The sequence below is a fragment of the Alosa pseudoharengus genome, unplaced genomic scaffold, assembly GCF_046254945.1.
Source record: "Alosa pseudoharengus isolate Yale_2024_CS ecotype anadromous, Long Island Sound unplaced genomic scaffold, YU_APseudo_1.1 YU_APseudo_1.1_scf_1, whole genome shotgun sequence".
Lineage (NCBI taxonomy): Eukaryota > Metazoa > Chordata > Actinopteri > Clupeiformes > Clupeidae > Alosa > Alosa pseudoharengus.
This window is the reverse complement of record NW_027468564.1, coordinates 1280669-1302500: the sequence shown is the minus strand read 5'-3', so window position 1 is coordinate 1302500 and position 21832 is coordinate 1280669. Positions and strand designations below refer to the sequence as shown.

At 42.8% G+C, this 21832-nt stretch overlaps 2 protein-coding genes across 2 annotated transcripts; one reads left to right on the top strand and one right to left on the bottom strand.

Annotated features, from left to right (window-relative positions):
- Positions 1-3265: 3265 nt before the first annotated feature.
- Positions 3266-10851, bottom strand: prdx2 (peroxiredoxin 2). The gene is made up of 6 exons (XM_076281332.1): positions 10753-10851; positions 9165-9282; positions 8332-8485; positions 6791-6913; positions 5017-5147; positions 3266-4039 (listed from the first exon to the last, which is right to left on the bottom strand). The coding sequence occupies exons 2-6, from the start codon at positions 9265-9267 to the stop codon at positions 3957-3959; spliced, it is 594 nt and encodes a 197-aa protein (XP_076137447.1). The 5' UTR covers positions 9268-9282; positions 10753-10851; the 3' UTR covers positions 3266-3956.
- A 271-nt stretch (positions 10852-11122) lies between these two features.
- Positions 11123-20947, top strand: rnaseh2a (ribonuclease H2, subunit A). Its single transcript, XM_076282669.1, has 9 exons — positions 11123-11160; positions 13224-13367; positions 13865-13936; positions 14528-14654; positions 16760-16847; positions 17637-17774; positions 18456-18543; positions 19568-19691; positions 20258-20947. The coding sequence occupies exons 2-9, from the start codon at positions 13241-13243 to the stop codon at positions 20421-20423; spliced, it is 930 nt and encodes a 309-aa protein (XP_076138784.1). The 5' UTR covers positions 11123-11160; positions 13224-13240; the 3' UTR covers positions 20424-20947.
- The last annotated feature ends 885 nt before the right edge of the window (positions 20948-21832 follow it).

Genomic DNA, 21832 nt, shown 5'->3' with positions numbered 1-21832 from the left:
AGTACAGCATTGTCCTTAAATGTTGAAAATGTTGAAATAATCAACATCAACATTATTATATCATCATTATAATAACATCAACATTATAATAACATAAACATTATAATAACATCAACATTATAATAACATAAACACTATAATACATCAACATTATAATAACATCAACATTAATATATCAACATTATAATAACATCAACATTAATATAAACATTATAATAACATCAACATTAATATAAACATTATAATAACATCAACATTAATATATAAACATTATAATAACATCAACATTATATTGTGGCAGCAGTAGTGGAAACATAATGGAGAACCCCCCCTCCCCTCTCTCTCCCCCCTCCACCCCCCCCTCTCCTAACAAAACAATGCCATAGGGCTCTTGTTGTAGGAGGTTTACCCCTTACTCTGAGTTAAGTTACCCAGGTTTATCAATAAACCACGTACTTGGAATACCCCCCTGTTCATTGTGTTAAATGCTCCAAGTGGTAAGCACACTGAGCTGCATTCTGTGTATGAAAAGTGCTATACAGATAAAGCTTATTATTATTGTTATTATTATTATTATTATAGTACTAATAATGGCCATAACAAAACACTTGGTTGGTACTAGAGCCGTTTCCTACATCACCAAGCCAACGTCAGCCTCCAGGAGCCAATGTTCCATTAATAAGCCCCAGTATTACAGTATAATGTTACTATTATTATTTATGTTGTTTAGCTATTAACATTTCACTATTATTAACATTCATTTGTTATTCATTATTTATTAGTACTATTATTACTATGTTTAAAAAAAGGAAAAAAGAAAAATCCCGGAAACCCTTAATTTGTTGTTTCCCTCTCAAACGTGATTGGATTGTGCAGGCGCCACTGATTGGGACAGCCTATCAGCAATCACCTTCAACTTTCCGCCAAAGTCAACTCCATCAGATTTAGATAAGAGACGAAACCATGGACAAAACAATGGATGAAGACGCAGCAGGTCCATCCCGGGAATGTGCCAACCTGTGGCCCCACCTCAACAGACTATTTAAATTTTCTGAACAAGTTAATGATAGTTTTCGCTTCAAGTGTTTCAATTACAAAATAGTATTTTGTATTTGAAATACGTATTTTAAATACATGTATTAGAAATACTGCCCATCCTTGGCAACATGGTAAAAAGATTAAAATGACTTGATTTTACTTTCAATTCCTTTTACATTCTCCAAGGTATTAACATTAACATTTTTCATAACTCCATGTAGGACGTTTCTGTACATTAATGTGAGCACTGTGGCAGTAGTAATGCAATATTTAGAAAATGTAGGCTACTCTTGTACTCTTGATACTCAAGTACTTTTACTTAAGTAGACATCTGACTGTTGTACTTTTACTTGTACTTGAGTAAAATTTAGCAAAGGGTATCTGTACTTTTACTGAAGTAATGAAGCTGTGTACTCTGTCCGCCTCTGGTTTTAGAAATGGTTATTTTGCCAACTTTAATGAGAATGTATAAGTTCACACTGTTTTTTAGAAACGGTCATTTTGCCAACTTGAACAAGTATGAATTAGTCCACACACACAGGGTTTACAAATGGTTTTGTAAATGGTCATTTCTGTTTTAGTTTAAGTAATTTAAAGTGATGCTTATGTCTTGTAGCCTTTGCCAGTAATCAAATGCAGTTTGAATGTTTTAGTACTGTATTCGCTAGGCAGCTATATGCAGCTACAACTTTAATTACAATGTAGCCATGGTAAAGTACACTATGCAGATAACTGATATGTTACAATGTGAATATAGAGTATATATAAGTGATATTGTGTTATTTTGGGAAATGGCAATATAGCAATGTTTTGTATGAATTGTTTATGTATGCATTGGATATAAGATAATAATAGTAGACTATATATTTATATATTATAAATGTTAAATGTATATTGTACACCACACTGGGACTTGAACAAAACAATAAATGCAGAGATTTGGGGATTTATTTTGAATGAATAAACAGATGCTATTTGGGAAAAGGCAAGAAAAGCTGCTGTGTCGAGCTCTCCTTTTATTTCACTTGTCTTTCAGGACATTTTTTTTTTATCTTTGTTACATCAGTTCCACACTTGGGACATGTAACAAATGCAGTAGCAAAAACCCAGTGATACAACTCGGGGATCCCAAACAATGTTTATTGACATACATATTAAATAAAAATGTAAGGACCCTTAATGACTTAATGACCGTTCACAAAATTGTTAACTGGAAATTCACCCACTCATTTACTGCAGTGGTGGAGTAACACAGCAGAGCTTTGCACAAACAAATTATCATAAATCATAACCATTATGAATTTGATGACTTTTCTTAGGCTGGGAAATTGAACTTTTCCGAGACACTCATGACGCGAGTCATCACGATAACCACAGAACCACTGTTTGGTTTTTTTGCAGATTGAAATATTCGGCCTGAAGATTATGGTCTATCAGAGAAAAGTCATCCTGAAAGACAGGTGAAAGGAGAGTTAGACACAGCAGCTTTTCTTGTCTTCTCCCAAATTGTGTGGTGGTCAGTGTTGATATTGTGGTGGGCCGCCACAAATGAGTCAATGTATGGGAAACACGACCTGAAGATTACGGCAGTGTCTCCCATACATTGACTTATTTGTGGCGGCCCACCACAATATCAACACTGACCACCACGCAATGATCTTCTATATTGTACTACTTAAATTGGATGAAATTGGATCCAGTCATTGTAAAGCTATGTGTGCCTTTGCACAGCCTCGCCTGCATGCACAGAATCTATGTTGGCATAGAAGACGACTGGCTAAATCGTGATTAAATCCGGATAGCATCATAACCACGTTGTGCAAATTTGTTCAAAACTGTGAACACCCCTGTCACCTACGACCACAAATAGAATGTAATTCTGTGGGAAATACTGTACGGTCCATCAGAGATGGGCTGCATCCTGTTCTCATCCCTAAGGTCTAAGCCCCGAAGCCTCAAAGACATAACTGACATCCACTAATAAGTGACCAGGCTGTAAGGGTTGCGAGTTCAAAATGCTATAACCTGTTGAGGAGTGAATAATTTTCCTGGTTCCTTCTAGAATTCTACGCAAACAATCTATATAGTTTTTTACATAGCCTGGGGAAAATCTCTGAGCGCGATTGGCACATCATAGTGCAGAACTTTCGGAAACATTCTAATAACATATTTTGAGAGGCTGTAAGTTTTCAAAATGCTACAACAAACTGCAAACACATAGTCCTGGTTGTTCAACACCATTGGGTTTATTTGTCTACAACACACTGCAAACATAGTCCTGGTTGTTCAGACTCCACAACATTTGCAAGGTACAAAATACTTTTTTGACTTGTTTTTTTTTTTACTTCCTAATCAGTCAGTCAGTCAGAGAACAAGTGAGAGAGGAAGAAAGAAAGAAGACAGAGAGAAAAAAAAGAAAAAGAAAAAGGGTCAGACACACACACACACGATGTTCAGTGCTCTGGACTACGGCGTACAGCTTAAGGCTACTTTTCAAGGAATACCAGAAAGAGAACTACGGAGAAGAAAAACAGAAGAGAGGAGAGGAGAGGTCACAACTCCGAGTGAGCAATAGGGTGACTGCGGAGGGAGGAGGCCAGACGAGCCTCAATTTAGCCGCTAAAATTAGCCAATCAGGGACGGCCACTCAGCCGCTAAACGACCCGTCTGACCTCTGCAGCCACCTCTCCTTTCCTACGAGTCTACAACAAGTGCTTTGAGAACCTGGGAAGCGTTTGTGCGTGTATGCGTGCTTGTGTGTGTGTGTAAGAGGTTTGTAGTTAGCATGTGTTTTAGTGTTTAGTACTGCCTTTCAGGGAATGTGTGTGTGTGTGTGTGTGTGTGTGTGTGTGTGTGTGTGTGTGTGTGTGTGTGAGATAAGTGCTTCGGGAGCTCAGGCCAGTGCTGCTCAGGGCGGTTTACTGCTTGGAGAAGAACTCCTTGCTCTTGGCGACGTCTGGGATGATGGTGTCACTGCCAGGCTTCCAACCGGCTGGGCACACTGAGGATGACAGAGAAGAGGCAGCGTTAGAGCAGACGTACACACACACACACAATAATATATAATATATATAGTGTCAGTGCACAACTCTTTCATGGTGTAGGGGACAAGGAGGACAACACACCCTCTATTAAAAAGACTGCACCACCGAGTGTGTGTGTGTGTGTGTGTGTGTGTGTGTGTGTGGAAACAGACGAAACACAGACAGAGACGAACTGATCCATAACATGACCAGCGTAGCTCAACAATTTCAGGACTGTGGCGTTGTTCAGTCATATAATGAGCCCAAATTAACAGCACAGAGGGCGCCTTAACGCTAGAAAGGCTAAGACGGGTCATTTGGACCACTACATGTTTTTTTCTTCAAAAAATTGCTTTCTTAAAAAAGAAAAATAGTTCTGCTGGTGAAATTTTGAGTTTATGCTCCAACGGTCAAAATGACCACCTTGGTAGTTCTAGTAGTTTTGAAGTTCTAATGTAAATGTAAAATCAGGTTTATAGGCCAAGTATTTGCGTATACAAGGAATTTGGTGATTGCATTTGTCCCATCCGTGAAGTGAACACATTAGTGAACACACACAGTGAGGTGAAGCACACACTAACCCCGGAGCAGTGAGCTGCCTTGCTACAGCGGCGCTCGTGGGGGGGGGTGGGGGGGGGTGTTGAGTGCCTTGCTCTTGAGCAAGAGCACTTCAGCCGGAGATGGACATGGGAGAGCATTGCTCAACCACTTCCATCGTCCACATTTTTCCTACTGGTCGGGGATCGAACAGGCAACCCCTCAGTTCCAAGCCCGAAAGCCCTAACCAGTAGGCCACGGCTGCCCCCCCAGTGCTTCTAAACTGAAATCAGCAGTTTTAACTTCATGGAATGTTCTGATATAGAGTAAACACAACTGGTGTCACGTTCAGTATGTCACAAGCACACACACAGTACAGAGCATGACCACATACACACACACAGGCTCAGACACACACCTTCTCCGTGTTTGTCGGTGTGCTGGAAGGCTTGCACCAGGCGCAGGGTCTCATCCACAGAGCGTCCCACGGGCAGGTCATTAATGGTGATCTGGCGCAGGATGCCCTTATCGTCAATCACAAACAGCCCCCTGAGAGAGAGAGAGAGAGAGAGAGAGAGAGAGAGAGAGAGAGAGAGAGAGAGAGAGAGAGAGAGAGAGAGAGAGAGAGAGAGAGAGAGAGAGAGAGAGAGAGAGAGAGAAAGAGAGAGAGAGAGAGAGAGAAAGAAAGAAAGAGAGAGAGAGAGAGAGAGAGAGAGAGAGAGAGAAAATTGGGGATCTCTGAACATATTTGTACTTCCTGTGCCTGAAATAATCGGAAACTAGGGAAAAGCGAAAATAAAAACACTTTTGAAATGATCCATTTTCAGATCTTATAGGGTCTGGGGACACACCTGAATTCAGGCACTATAGTCCCGCTCCTTTAACAAGAACACTAAATGCACACGCTCACACCACATCCCACACCCATCGAGCCCAGAATCCATGACCCTAGACCCAGCAAGCAGATGACCTCCGTTGTATTTCCATTTACGTTTATTTGCTGTAAGTTTATATGTCTATTTACAGTTATTTGCTGTTTTTGTTTTTATACCAAGGGACACAACACACACGGATACTCCTCAGAACGATGTGGGCCCAGGGGCATGGAACTCATGATCTTTGGAGTTCTTAACATCTCGTCCGATCAGCTGAGTCACGGACACACAAAGGACGCTTACGTCAATGTGTGTAAATAAAGAACTGACATTAAAATAGCAAAATAGTTTAAAATAGCAAAATAATAATTATATGTCAAGCTCCTGTAATATACACCCGGTGAAATGTTTTGAGCTGGCAGGCACAGGGGTAGTGCTTGCCTACGCAAACGTTATGAATTGGACTTTACAATAATGAATGAATGAATCTATCTATCTATCTCTCTCGGACATGGGATGCTACTGTGATGAATGTGTATAATCTACATTATATACAGTATTTATGAAAAGAGGAGCAAATTAAATAAGTTGAAGCTGTCAATTTCATGGAAGGGGTTCATAAATAAATGAATGAATGAATGAATAAATGAATGAATGAATGATAGATAGATAGACACAAGACATACACACTATAACAAATACATAATTTAAATTTAAAACATAAATAAGAGGTTGCAAAAATCTAATATCCCAAGTCTAAGTGAAAATCACCTGTGGCCTGGGAAATTACTGTGAAGCAGTCATACTCAGATATGAATTTGTTTCAACACAGGGATGTTAACTTTAGCTCATGACTTTTTTGTCAGTTTGTCAGTCAGATGTCTTGTCAGTTAGTGAGAGTTGATCAGAAGAGACATGGGACTAGAGTCTAATCAACTTCTAATTTTTTCAGAACACCAGTGGTTGTAAGCACCATCAGTGTTCTAATCTGTGAAAATAATGCATCAGAGTTCTAATCTGTGAAAATGATGCATCAGAGGTCTAATCTGTGAAAATGATTCACCCCCTTCACATTTTTCCCCATCATTGTTTCATCATTTCCGTCAATGACAGAAACTATTGGGCTAACGCAACCTCTGTGGTGGATGATGGGGTCCTAACTGGAAGTTAATATATTGGGCTAACACAATCTCTGTGGTGGATGGTGGGGGTCCTAACCTGTAGGTTAATATATTAATATATTGGGCTAACACAACATCTGTGGTGGATGGTGGGGGTCCTAACACAAACTCTGTGGTGGGTGGTGGGGGTCCTAACCTGTAGGCGATGCCTTCACCCTCCTTGAGGACGCCGTAGTCCTGGCAGATGGCATGGTTCAGGTCAGCCACCAGAGGGATGTCCATCTTACCCAGACCACCCTGCTTACGGGGGGTGTTGATCCTGAGAGAGAGAGAGACACACACACACACAAGAGAGAGAGAGGGTGGGTGGGAGAGAGAAAGAAAGAAAAAGAGGGAGAGAGAAAGAAAGAAAAGAGAGAGAGACAAAGAGAGAGAGGGGGTTAATATCACAAGCATGTGATCATAAACTTGAGCAGATGCCATTTGAACAATTCTGCACACATGATGCACGCACGCACACACACACGCACACACACACACACACTGGGAGCACACACACTCCTCTCTCCCCAGTGTGTGTGTGTGTGTGTGTGTGTGTGTGTGTGTGTGTGTGTGCGCTCCCTACGCATCTAATGGGCATGGATTTGAATCTCTCCGAGTGACCGTTGCTCTGGCAGGTTTGAATTCGGATCTCTCGGAGTTCCGAGAGTGAGCGCTCTCGTAGTGACCGTTGCTCTGGCAGGTTTGAATTCGGATCTCGGAGTTCCGAGAGTGAGCGCTCTCGTAGTGACCGTTGCTCTAGCAGGTTTGAATTCGGATCTCTCCGAGTGAGCGTTCTCGTAGTGACCGTTGCTCTAGCAGGTTTGAATTCGGATCTGTCCGAGTGAGCGCTCTCGTAGTGACCGTTGCTCTAGCAGGTTTGAATTCGGATCTCTCCGAGTGAGCGCTCTCGTAGTGACCGTTGCTCTAGCGGTATCGGGGCCTGGCTGTGTCTTCACGAGGCTAACCGTCACCTTATCACCTCACCGCACACACGCCTGGGAAGCAGCTCCGCGGCTGATAACCTGTCAAAGTCTGAGCGTGCAGCAGCCGTGTGTGTGTGTGTGTGTGTGTGTGTGTGTGTGTGTACACTTCAGTCTGTCTTCACTAGTCTGTGGACTCTTCTAGAACGTGCAACAATAGATAGTGAGCCTTGTCTGACGGTCCACACAGGAAAAGGAAATGTTGTCTACATGAGTAGTAATATGTGTTGGGTTGGATTGGATTGCTTGACAACCCAGCTTTTAAACAGAAGGATGGCTTCGGTTTTGCAAGAGATCAGTGTTGTCTAACCCAGGTGGTGTTCCATCAACGTTGCTAATGAAAGTGGCACTTAACAGAAAGAGCCTGGATTGACACACACACACACCAGGTGGCTGAAGTGAGAGCAGCTGAGCTCTCACTCACACACACACACACACACACACACACACACACACACACACACACACACACACACACACACACACACACACACACACACACACACACACACACACACACACACACACACACACACACACACACACACACACACACCAGGTGGCTGAAGTGAGAGCAGCTGATCTTGCTCCCGCTCTCTCCCTCACACACACACACAAGGTGAGAGTAGCTGAGCTCACACGCTCACACACACACACACACACACACACACACACTTACACACAGACACACACAGACACACACACACACACTCACCAGGCCAAGTGGCTGAAGTGGGAGTCGGTGGAGCAGGCGATGAGCTCGCAGCCGGTCTTGCGGAACTCTCCGGCGCGCTCGCTGAAGGCAATGATCTCCGTGGGACACACGAAGGTGAAGTCCAGAGGGTAGAAGAACAGCACCACGTACTTCCCTACACACACACACACACACACACGATGAGAGGAAGGGAGAGAGAGACGAACACACACACACACCATGAGGAAGGGAGAGAGAGACGAACACACAGAGAGAGAGAGAGAAAGAGAGATTAGGGGAGAGAGAGACGAACACACAAAAGAGAGAGAAAGAAAAACACACAAGAAAGAGAGAGATACGAACACACAAGAAAGAGAGAGATACGAACACACAAGAAAGAGAGAGATACGAACACACAAGAAAGAGAGAGATACGAACACACAAGAAAGAGAGATTAGGGGAGAGAGGCATGAGAAGTGTCTGTGTTTGTGTATTTTCACTTGACATGTATATATTCAAATGATTGTTGTTGTTGTTTTTCTCTGTTTCAGCAGCCTACATTGGTTTGACTGGTATCATGCAATTACATCTGCCTATAGGGGGTGACTATGGATATAGTGCTAGGATCTGCTACAGTCCTTTTGCCAGCATTGGTTTAACTGAATATAATGAATTAGCTCTCTCTAAAATCCATAGGGAGTGACTGTGACTGTACCACACACACACACACACACACACACACACACACACACACACACACACACACACACACACACACACACACACACACACACACACACACACACACACACACACACACACGCGCGCGTACGTCGGCGGCGGTCTGTACGCACCTCTGTACTCGGACAGCTGGATGTCCTTAAACTGGCCGTCCACCACGGCGGTAGCCTTGAACTGGGGGGCAGGCTGGCCGATCTTAGCGTTTCCAGAGGACATGTTGGACAGACGTCACTGCAGAGAGAGAGAGAAACGGACATTTACATCACAAACCAGCCAGCCAGCCAGCCAGCGAGTATTACTCTACACATGACAGAGAGAAATGGACATTTACATCACAAGTCAGCCAGCCAGCCAGCCAGCCAGCCAGCAAATATTACTCTACACATGACGCACTGTGGGATTTCTGCCCAACTCACTCACTCACTCACTCACTGCCTGTTCACAAGGCAACCACCTGTTCCAGCATATTTACAAATGACATTTTAGGAGCCAGTGTGAAGAGAGCAAAAAAAAAAACGGGGCCTTTGTTGCCATTTTCTTCAAGTCTACATGAAAAAAAAGAAAAGACGGACACCATTTCCAAGGCAACCTAGAGGCTGGATGCTGAATAGCCAACATTGCTTCTTCTAGAAACTTCCCCCCTCGCCTTCTCACACCCAGTCACATGAACGTCAGTGGGTCGATAAGCTTACGGGGAACAATGGGCTTTTGAAGGATTTCAGCCAATTTCTTAACACAAGGCCTAGTAGTACCCCTCCTCATTCATATTGCGATAATTAGTTCAATAAATACATAAATACATTTCTGCTTTGTCACTCTACGTTTTCACGAACGTTAGAAATGTCTACATATCATATTTGAAAGCGGCAAATTGGGGATTCCTTGATAGTTAATATATATATTTTTAGTCAACATCCCTGCGGCTCGTTCAGTGCTTGCACAATTATTTTAATTGACAAGTAAATGTGGATTAAACACCTTGCTCTGTCGTCACAGCCAAGTAGGCAAAGGCCAGCTCTTGAGGTTCAGAGGACTTTGCACGTTAGACAAACAGTTCGTTGACTAGGCTTCAAGAATCAATGCTCACCAAAAGAATTTCATAACGTAACCTAACATAATTCATTCGTAACGCTAGGCCCACTGCACAAAGGACGTAGTGGAATAGACAAGTTTTGCATTTTATAAGCAAATGCATCGATCGTTGCAGACTACAACACATTTAAAATAATCCCTACATGCCAAAATAACTGATAAATGTTCCGCAGGGGCATTTCACCAGGCGAATAGCAAGTTAACGTCAACCTCAATATGGCTAACTCATCCGAGGCTAAGCTAACAAGTAAGATAAACTAGCTAGCTGTCTGCACTGGCGCTGCAACAATGTGCGGCCGGTATGACTTGCTAAGTCAAGATTGTACAAACTTTGAATAACTAGATCACCACCTTAAAATGTTTAATGCAGCACATTGGCTACCAATCTCTAAATCAAACACTATAGACGATACGAGGGCATATCTGCGCCAGCTAACGTGAACTTGAGTGTTGCATAGGATAGCATGACCTGAACATGCGTGGTCTTTTGTGTTAGCGAAATCAAGATTGTCGAAAAGCATACACAAACAGAACATTTTGCCCTTAAAAATAATGATGTACCCAATAGGCAAGCTTTATATGGCATGCATAATAATGTTCAGGACTTACGGGGTTTCGTTCCCGCAGAAAAGACAGAAAGCAGATTGAGAAGACGCAGGTTAGCACCAGACTCCTTTGAAGCGCACCCGGCGAAGGAAGTTTATTGTGTCTGTCAGTTTGACCGGGGAGCACAAGCCAAGGGGGCGTCACTCAGAAGGCGGAGCGAGAGTTATATGCTATGAGCTTCGTGTAGAGATGTTTGAAACAAATAAAACAAATATTGACTTATATTTTGGTACATATCGATATTAATATTACATATTCCTTGTATTTTATTTAACATTTCATGCATGCAATTCAGTTGGGTTGGTAAACTACAGTGTGAAATACATTTCCCATAAGGCAATGGGTTGGGTTAAATGTCATGTTGACGTCGTACTGGCGCCAAATGTAGTTGACAGACAGACGCTGGTCGGGGTGAGTTTCATGTCGGTTTCATGCAGACTATATAATGTTTAATAGGAACCTGTGCAATAGCAGATTAACTTTAAACATATGTAACAGATAATAATCCCCTCACAGAATGCGCCAAGAGAAGAACGAAACAAACGCTCTCGTTTGCTTATAAATGTAACTTGTCTGTTGAGTTTAGCCATAATTGCTAGTTAACTAGCTAGCTATATTTAGCAAGTTAACGTCATTGAATCACTTATAATAACATTGTTGCCCAAATGTTATCACTTTGTAATCAGTAGCACAGATCTGCAAACAGGTATTCACGTCTTCGTGTAGGCCTCAATTTGTTCAAATCAAATGTCATTTGGTTGATATTCCTTGACCCATAACTTAAGGTTACCAGATAAATACCTCCAACACATGTAATGTTTAATCTTTGTAAACTTAAAACGGGGAAACTGTCCCAGGGGCGTCACTAGACCTAGAGCTGCACTGGTGCGCAACGTTTAAATGCATCAATCTGGTGTAGCCTACTTTGAAAAGAAATTCAGAGGTTAGAATGGATGGATGGAAATATTTGTGCTGTAGCCTAAACTTGCACTTCAGAATTTTAACCATGCACACACAGGTGGAATACTATATTGCAAGAAGTTCACAACCACAAAGCATATTTTCTTCACAGTTTCACAATTCAAAAATGGTCCAAAATAGTGTTGGCTACATATTCAGCACTCCATGAAATTATACAGCAGCCTAGTGGTCACCTGTGTTATTCAGCTAGTTAAGCTGATATAAACTAGTTTTCTTGGGTCATTGTGAACACCATCTAGGCATATCTTCCCTTTTCAAGACAGTGGGCTATACCCATATCTAGGAAAGTATGATCATGAATCATTTGTGTCTCGTGATTTTTTTTCTTTATATTTTATATCAATGTCACTAGGAAGCATGCCAATAGAAATGTATATTCATATTTTGTGTGGAATTGTCTGGAATCTGGTAATATGAGAACCATGATAATGAGATAGGCCTACTCTGGTTGAGCAATTTACAAAAATGTTTGTAGGCCCTACTGCCATAAATAGTTTACATTAGGCCTACATTATAATTTTGGCCCAAAGTTGGAAACCATGTAGAAATTTGTTGCTATTTTAAAACCGGACTACTCCGCTTGTTGTAGGCTACCACAAATAGTTTGTGAGGTACTTCACCAAGAGTAATGTGTGCAGAGACGAGTGCAGAATCCAGATATGATTACATTTCATGTAGGCTAAGTTCATTGTTAATTTTCTCATGAACCATTTATTGCTGTAATTTACAGTTGGCACTAATGAACCATTTATTGCTGTAATTTACACTTGGCAAGTAATATCATTGGAAAGCTTAGATTCCGGCCGTGATATACTCCACGAATTTAGTTTAACCTGGACTTGAGCAGCTGGCACAAGTTCGTGATGAATAGTTTAATAAGTCCACACTCTACAGTGTTTCCCACAGAATTGAATTCTATTTGTGGTGGTAGGTTTGCAGAATTAACTTGAATACAACAGTTTTTAACAAATTAGTGCAGCGCGGTTATGATTCTAACCAGATTTAAGCACAATTTAGTACAACCTGGAAAATCATTGTGTGGTGGTCAATGTTGATATTGTGGTGGGCCGCCACAAATGTATGGGAAACACTGCTCTATTAAGTGGTTTCATTTCAAAGATTATACCGCGCTGCTATTCCACCAATCAAAATACCAAAATATGGGCATTCTAGAACAGTTCTGATCGCTTGCTTTTGATTGGCTTGTGAAGGGTGCGCACCTGTACGATTGGTCAGTGCTTTTGTTTCTTTCTTTTATTCCAATTTCGGGTCTGTCAGTCACAGTGAAAACCGGGGACTTTTCCGGGGACAGGTCACCGAAACCGGGGACGTCTGGTCACCCTACCTGCCATAACTAACATTATTTCATGCTTTTGTCTGAGAATTTATCTGTTCAAGACGTTACATCGATTTAAAATAACTTAATTTAAAAATAACGTGCTGCATGTTGTCTGACTGATCTAATGGTAACGGTAAGCATCTCTGTCTTTAAGTTTCATTGCCAGCCACCATGGATCTCAGTCAGTTTGAAGAAGACAACACCATCAGCTGCCGCTTGTCTTCCCCGATACCCGACATATGCAAAACCGAAGACTGCTGCCTGGGCATCGATGAAGCTGGCCGGGGACCGGTGTTGGGTCGGTTGGCCACCATGTTGTTGCATTATCGTGTGTTTAACTGTGGTGGAAACGCTTTGATAGCCAGTCTGTATACGCTAACTAAATGCATTTTGATTGAGGTTAAGATGTTTTCGTTTGGTGACCCTTGGTGAAGAGTTACGGCTTCCACACACAGTTGCGTTCCATCATCGCATGCCAGTGGGTGTTCCCGACTGTAGCTATACAAATGACTTAAGATATAACCGTAATTTCATTGGCTGGTGCCGTCTGTTGATGTCCGTCGATGCAGCAAAAGTTTAACTTCTCAACGCGAGCGACAGGATCAACGCGACGCAACGGACCCACAATTCATTTCGGCACGGATGACGTAAACCCATGTAAAGTGAACGGGATGCGTCTCCAGCACTGCAACGCACGCAACTGTGTGTGGGAGCCGTTAGACGACATCAATCACTGTGTACAGTATATGTTCATATCAATCCACGCATTTATATTGCTGTTTGTCTGGTTCTCAGGGCCCATGGTTTACGGGATATGTTTCTGTCCTGTGTCGAAGAAAGAGGATCTCAAGGGCCTGAAAGTAGCAGGTCGGTCTGTCTGTCTGTCTGTCTGTCTGTCTGTCTGTCTGTCTGTCTGTCTGTCTCGTCTGTCTGTCTCTTTGTCTGTCTAGACTGTCTGTCTGTCTGTCTCTTTGTGTAGACTGTCTGACTGTTTGCGTGAACAGTTCCTTGTTTGTTGTTCATTCCTCCTGTTTATTTCTACACAGTTGTTAGACGCATGCCTCCTGCTATTTAAATCTATTAAAGGCACTGTCCACATTTCTGGTTAAAGGTTGATTAAATTATAAAAAAAATATTGATTGGAGACGCTGGAAAGCATGGGTGGAAAAAGAGATTGGTTATTGTGTATCTGTTGCTTGATTGTGTGTATGTTTCCCAACTCTAAGACTGAGAGGAGAGAGGAGGGTTTATTTATTGGTTTGTTTGTTTGTTTTCCAGACTCTAAGACTCTGACAGGAGCAGAGGGAGAGTGTTGATTTTATTTGTTTTTATTTATTTATTTGTTTATTTTTTTGTTTGTTTGTTTTCCAGACTTTAAGACTCTGACAGAGGAGCAGAGGGAGAGTTTGTTGATTTTATTTATTTATTTGTTTGTTTGTTTGTTTGTTTGTTTTCCAGACTCTAAGACTCTGACAGAGGAGCAGAGGGAGAGTTTGTTTAAGAAGCTGGATGAGGCCAAGAGCTTTGTGGGCTGGACACTACAGGTGCTCTCACCCAACACCATCTCCACCAGCATGCTGCAGAGGTACACACACACACACACACACACACACACACACACACACACACACACCCAACACCATCTCCACCAGCATGCTGCAGAGGTACACACACACTCACACACACACACACACACACACACACACACACACACACCCAACACCACCTCCACCAGTATGCTGCAGAGGTACACACACACTCACACACACACTCACACACGCACACATACACACACACACCCAACACCACCTCCACCAGTATGCTGCAGAGGTACACACACACTCACACACACACTCACACACGCACACATACACACACACACCCAACACCACCTCCACCACTATGCTGCAGAGGTACACACACACTCACACACACACTCACACACGCACACATACACACACACACTGCTCAATGCTCAGTGTATTTTGTTTGACATGTTTTGTCATACGTGTGTGCACCTCCTTCTCTTCTCTCTGAGGCCTCTGCTACTCTACACCAAATCAGTTTTGATACAGAATCAAATCCGATCTGCGTCCACAAACACCAAATCAGTTTCGATACAGAATCAAATCCGATCTGCGTCCACAAACACCAAATCAGTTTCGATACAGAATCAAATCCGATCTGCGTCCACAAACACCAAATCAGTTTCGATACAGAATCAAATCCGATCTGCGTCCACAAACACTGGATCAGTTTGGGAAGTCTTAAAACCTGCATTAGAATTCGTAATTCTGATTCTTGAAAATCATAACAAACGCATAGTCGATAAGTATGGATACAAGGAAATAAATAACCATCAGATAAAATCTGAAAACTGGGGGGGAAATGGGCAATGTTTGTCAAGTTTGGGTACAGCCTGGGTGTAATAGACAGCATGCTACTTTATAGGAATGTACATTATAATGCTAGGTAGCTTTGTCGACGAACGACAAACACTAATAATTAGGCTATGTTTAAAGTTAGCTTCTCGGAAATTCAAAGGATATACGCTATGTATGGACGTATAACCTATAGTCCCTATATCTTTTTAAACAGATAGTTTGCACAACTGTGTTTTCGGTGAGCATGCTGCGACTTCAGTTTGGTTTTGCAGTTGGACCGTGCAGAACTGTGGCAGTAGGCTACACTGTACCCCGCCTATGTATGGATGCATGTACGTTTAGACCCGTTGCCCATAGGCTACATCTTTTTAAACAGATAGTTTGCACAACTGTGTTTTCGGTGAGCATGCTGCTACTTGGCAGTAGGCTACAGTGTACCCCGGAGAGCTAGGCTATTGCATGGTATTATAATCTGTATAATTGGGTTGATTGCGATTTTCATGTGACCGTGCTGCACGAACATATTACTGTCAGAAGTAATTGCTCCCACTCACACTCGTAGGAGCTTGTTTGCATGGCAACAGCCACGGTTTCCAGCTACATGAGTTTTTTTTTAGTCGTTGTATAAAGAACATGCAACAACGAAACCAACTAAGACATTTAGATATGTTTTTCTTTGGTTGCTGCTTCTTTACATTTACATATTGATCGCTATTGCAGTCGAATAGGCATAGTTTACACAGAATGCCAGGTAGCTTTGTCGTACCTCGTGTGATGGACATTATAGAACATAGCCTACACAGTGCTTCTAATGATCAAGAGGGATTTATTTGTCACATACACACAGTTACAGTAGGCTATAATAGCCTCTTTAAATTGCATATTTAATCTGTTGCCATTCGCTGTATGGCTGTCAAATGAACAAATGCAGGCTACTTCTCACAAAAACAAAGCAGCATGGCCATCATCACATGAAACGAGCACAACGAATCAGGGCAGGGAACATTGGCTTGTACGTTATCTCTTTTCAGATGGTTCCGCAACACACTACAGACACACAGTCCACATCCGTCCGATACGGCTGCGGAGCAAAATGAGTTCGCGGTCTCCAGCGGATCCAAATTGCTCCACTTCGGATACACTGATCCGATGGTCTAATGTGGAAGGGAGGGCGAATCATAACAGAAGTGCGTTGGATACATTTGTATCCGACATAGTGTAGATGTAGCCTTACTCTCTCTCTCTGTCTCTCTCTCTCTCTCTCTCTCTCTCTCTCTCTCTCTCCTTGTCTCTCTCTCTCTCTCAGGACAAAGTACAACCTGAATGCTCTGTCTCATGATGCTGCTATTGGGTTGGTGCAGTATGCTCTCGACTCAGGGGTGCAGCTCAAAGAGGTACTGCAGCTCTCTCTCTCTGTGTGTGTGTGTGTGTGTGTGTGTGTGTGTGTGTGTGTGTGTGTGTGTGTGTGTGTGTGTGTGTGTGTGTGTGTGTGTGTGTGTGTGTGTGTGTTTTTGTACATGTATAACATGCATGCAACTCACCAGAGGTGTGTCGAGTGCAACAAGTCGAGTCGAGTGTGTCGACACCCCACGTCGAGTGGGGTGTCTTGATGTGTTTGTATGTAAACATGTTGGCAAACATCTTGGTTTGCATGTGTCTTTAAAGGGAAACTTGGCAACTATTTCAACGTAATAAACCCGTTTAGAAATCATTTGGATGGTTAAATGACCTGTTCCGGTGAAAATGGTGACTTTTCCCGCTGCCCCTAGCGTCCCCAGGCGGAAAACCAACCTTGCAACATTGCACTGGAAAGAGAAGTGAGAAACAAGAAACTTGTTTTAAATCGTGTTTCTTACCTTGTAACATCCATATTGTTCTGCCGAACTTATGCTAACCGTTTCGCTAGCTTGTAAACAAATCCATGTGCTTTATCGTTACCTTTTTCCACAGTTTGAGATAGCATAATGCACAATTTGTCCAGCAGAGGGGGAAATATAGCTAATCCTACCAAGTTTCCCTTTAATATTATGAATATGTGTGTGTGCCTGGTGGGGTGTCTTGATGTGTTTGTAGGGGCAAACATGTTGGAGTGCATGTGTCTTTAATATTATGAACGTGTGTGTGTGTGTGTGTGTGTGTGTGTGCGCGTGCGCGTGCGTGTGCGCGTGTGCGTGTGTGTGCAGGTGTTTGTAGACACCGTTGGCCCTGCGGAGAAGTACCAGGATAAGCTGTCCCAGCGCTTCCCCGGCGTGGAGGTCACCGTCAGGCCCAAAGCTGACTCCCTCTTCCCCATCGTCAGCGCTGCCAGCATCTGCGCCAAGGTCCGTGTGCGTGCGTGTGTGTGTGTGTGTGTGCGCGTGTGCGTGTGTGTGTGTGTGTTGTCTTTCACATCGTGAAAATTAGTATTTTCCAAAGCGTGTGCGTGTGCGTGTGTGTGTGTGTGTGTGTAAAATACATGTATTGAGAAAAAACGTACTCATCAAAACACAGTCTTACTTTCTGGCACAGACTGACAGAGAAATGGAGTGTGTGCATGTCTGTTTGTGTGTACATGGGAAAGTAGGGTGTTTTTTGAATATGGCCTTCTCTGAGTTTTGATAGGTGTGTGTGTGTGTGTGTGTGTATGTGTGTGCATGTGTGCCTGTGTGTGCGTGTATGTGTGTGTGCCTGTCTGTGCATGTGTATGTGTGTGTGTGCATGTGTATGTGTGTGTGTGCATGTGTGTGTGCCTGTGTGTGTGTGCATGTGTATGTGTGTGTGTGCATGTGTGTGTGCCTGTGTGTGCATGTGTATGTTACATTACATTTGGCTGACGCATTGTATGTGTGTGTGTGCCTGTGTGTGCATGTGTGTAAGATACATATATTGAGAGAGGTTAACAATCAAACCACTTACTTTCAGATCACGCAGACAGAAAGATTGAGCGTATATATGTGTCTGTCTGTGTGTGTGCATGGGGAAGGATTTTGTTTTTGAGTCTTTGCCTCCCTCTCGCCTTTCAGGTGGCCAGAGACCATGCCGTGAAGGAGTGGAAGTTTCTGGAAGACCTGGGGGAGGTTGACAGCGACTACGGCTCCGGCTACCCCGGCGGTGAGGGCTGACCCTTGACCTTTGACCTGATTCTGAGCTACTTCACTGCAAACCAGTGTTATAATCTTATATTAAGATAAAAATATCTAGTTGGTATTGTTTTTAGTGTAAAGATACTTACTTTGAGCTTTCTCATACAATTATTTGACTTCAAATATAAACAAGACATAAAACAAGTAAAATTATCTGTCCATGGGGTAAGTAAATTCATCTTAAATTAAGTGAAATTTACTTAACCCATGGACAAATAATTTTACTTGTTTTATGTCTAAATTCAAGAAGATTTAATTGTATGACAAATAATTGTATGAGAAAGCTCAAAGTAAGTATCTTTACACTAAAAACAGTACCAACTAGATCTTTTTTATCTTAATATAAGATTATAACACTTGGTTAGATATCAGTTTTTGCTGTGTTGACTGTCATGTATTTATTTAATTACAACCATGCTTATCATCGGTATCACTTTTACTCAGCGTGTTACATTCATAAGCTCAGCATTAATATATTATTGCAGTGCTTATCATTTTGTTTTTGAAAAGCTGAAAAAAGGAAAGAAATGGCTGCCAAGTGTTTTTGATGCGGCCTTAGTTAGCTCATTGTATTAAAGCTCTCTCTCTCTCTCATTCTGTGTGTGTGTGTGTGTGTGTGTGTGTGTGTGTGTGTGTGTGTGTGTGTGTGTGTGTGTGTGTGTGTGTGTGTGTGTGTGTGTGTGTGTGTGTGTGTGTGTGTGTGTGTGTGTGCGCGCGCGCGCGCGTGTGTATGTGCGTGCGTGCGTGCATATGTGTGTGCGCGCGTGTGTGTGTATATATATATGTGTGTGTGTGCACCAGACCCTAAGACTAATATTATATTATTGCAGTGCCTATCATTTTGTTTTTGTGAAAAGCTGAAAAAAGGAAAGAAATGGCTGCCAAGTGTTTTTGATGCGGCCTTAGGTAGCTCATTGTATTAAATCTCTCTCTCTCTTTCTCTCTCTCTCTCTCTCTCTCTCTCTCTCTCTCTGTGTGTGTGTGTGCACCAGACCCTAAGACTAAGAGCTGGTTGTTGAAGTATCTGGACCCGGTGTTTGGCTTCCCCCAGTTTGTGCGTTTCAGCTGGAGCACAGCGCAGACACTGCTGGACAGCAACGCTGTGCCCGTCCACTGGTAAGGGCTCTGTGTGTGTGTGTGTGTGTGTGTGTGTGTGTGCCGTGTGTGCGCGTGCATGTGCGTGTGTGTGTGTGTGTGTGCGTGCGTGTATAATGGGCTACACCTAGGCTATACCAGCTGCTTCATTCGTGCCTTTTATGCCCTAAAGTAAATGTGGACTGTAACTAGATCATCTTTTCACTTGCTAAGTTGAGTAAGTTAGTGTTCATTCACATGAATGAACGAAAAAATACTTCCACACCGGTGATTTCAGAGTAGCAAGAGGGGCTTCGATTTCGGTCAGTTGATGTTTTTTTTAATTGGCTGCAAGATACATTATACATTTACTTATTGTGTGTGTGTGTTCTCTGTGTGTGTGTGTGTACGTGTATGTGTGTGTGTGTGTGTATACTGTATGTGTGTGGGTGCGTGTATGTGTGTGTATGTGTATGTATGTGTGCGTGTGTGTGTGTGTGTGTGTGTGTGTCTGTGTGTATGTGCATGTGTGTGTGTGTGTGTGTGTATATGTGTGTGTGTGTGTATATGCGTGTGTGTGTGTGTGTGTGTGTGTCTGTGTGTTTAAGGGATGACGATGAAGAGGATGGTGAGAAGGCCGCCGCTCGTCAGAACAACGCGTCCATGTTATCCTACTTCAGCCGTAACCAGGCCAACGGAGATAGCAGCAGCGCAGGCAGAGAAGCACACAGGTTCTTTACGGAACGCAGGCTACAGAACATCAGCTCTTTATAAACACACACACACACACACACACACACACACACACACAAGCAACCCAACACACACACACACACACACACACACACACACACACACACACACACACACACACAAGCAACCCAACACACACACACACACACACACACACACACACAAGCAACCCAACACACACACACACACACAAGCAACCCAACACGCACATATATATACACACACATACATACACAAGCAACCCAACACACACACACACACACACACTAGCAACCCAACACACACACACACACACAAGCAACCCAACACACACACACACACACACACTAGCAACCCAACACACACACACACACACAAGCAACCCAACACACACATATATATACACACATACATACACGAGCAACACACATGAGGGATGTATAGAGGTGTGGATGACTGAGGCCTAAATGCATGTGTCCAGCGAGCTTGCTGCTTGTCTTCATTTGTCTATGTATATTTTTGTAGTTCAAACTATTCTGTAATAAAGCAACTTCATTTGTATTATGTCTTGGTATGTGTGTGTGTGTCTGTGTCTATGCTCCTAAGTGTGTGGGGTGTGTTGGGTTGCGTGTGGGTGTGGGTGTGTGTGTGTTGGATTGCTTGTGTGGGTGCGGTTGTGTGTGTGTGTGTGTGCGGGTGTGTGTTGAGTTGCTCACCCTTGTTGACCCTGCCCTTGGCCTCCTAATCTGAATTCATTGCACAACATCGACCTGGTCTCCCCAGAGGTGAAAGGTCATGAATTGCCGTGACTCCCTTAAGTATGCCAGCTGACTCACTGATGGAGGGTTGCGCAATCACGCCCCAACCTCTGCATGGACTTAGAAAGTAGAGTTCTGATATAACATATGAGTCTCTCAGTCCAATACAGTAGAGTTTTGATATACCATATGAGTCTCTCAGTCCAATAATCAATACCTCAATGTTCAGTCCAATAATCAATACCTTAATGCTCAGTCCAATAATCAATACCTGTGTGTCCACTGTACACTCCATGTGTCATCACAAGTGTCTTACAGTCCAACACTTAAGATCACAAAGTCCAATAATCAATATCTCATTGCAGTATTTGGTATTATTCCATGTTGTTGAAATATTGGTTATAATTTTTGCAAGTCACATACAGATAACTATTTGTTGCTGTTGTTGTTATGGAGCTCTATTTGTTTTTATTATTAGACTGTGATCTGAACGGCTCCTGTGCATGTTGTGAGTGGCATCAGGTGACACGGAATATCCACTTACACAACAGGGCCATGGTGATGACCGCGCTGAGTCAGCTTTAGGTCATCGTGACACACAGTGACTCAGCGAATTATACTAGGTCAGTGGAGTACCATCACGCACACTTTCATAACCAAACAATATTATATATCAAACATTTTAGAGTGTAG

Excerpts from the sequence above, each read along its gene's own strand:
- prdx2 (XM_076281332.1), bottom strand. The coding sequence starts at position 9,267 with ATGTCCTCTGGAAACGCTAAGATCGGCCAGCCTGCCCCCCAGTTCAAG. Across the intron at positions 8,486-9,164 it reads CCAGCTGTCCGAGTACAGAG|GGAAGTACGTGGTGCTGTTC; the intron begins GTGCGTACAGAC and ends GTGTGTGTGTAG. Across the intron at positions 4,040-5,016 it reads CACCGACAAACACGGAGAAG|TGTGCCCAGCCGGTTGGAAG; the intron begins GTGTGTGTCTGA and ends TGTCATCCTCAG.
- rnaseh2a (XM_076282669.1), top strand. The coding sequence starts at position 13,241 with ATGGATCTCAGTCAGTTTGAAGAAGACAACACCATCAGCTGCCGCTTG. Across the intron at positions 17,775-18,455 it reads CTGCCAGCATCTGCGCCAAG|GTGGCCAGAGACCATGCCGT; the intron begins GTCCGTGTGCGT and ends CTCGCCTTTCAG. Across the intron at positions 18,544-19,567 it reads CGGCTCCGGCTACCCCGGCG|ACCCTAAGACTAAGAGCTGG; the intron begins GTGAGGGCTGAC and ends TGTGTGCACCAG.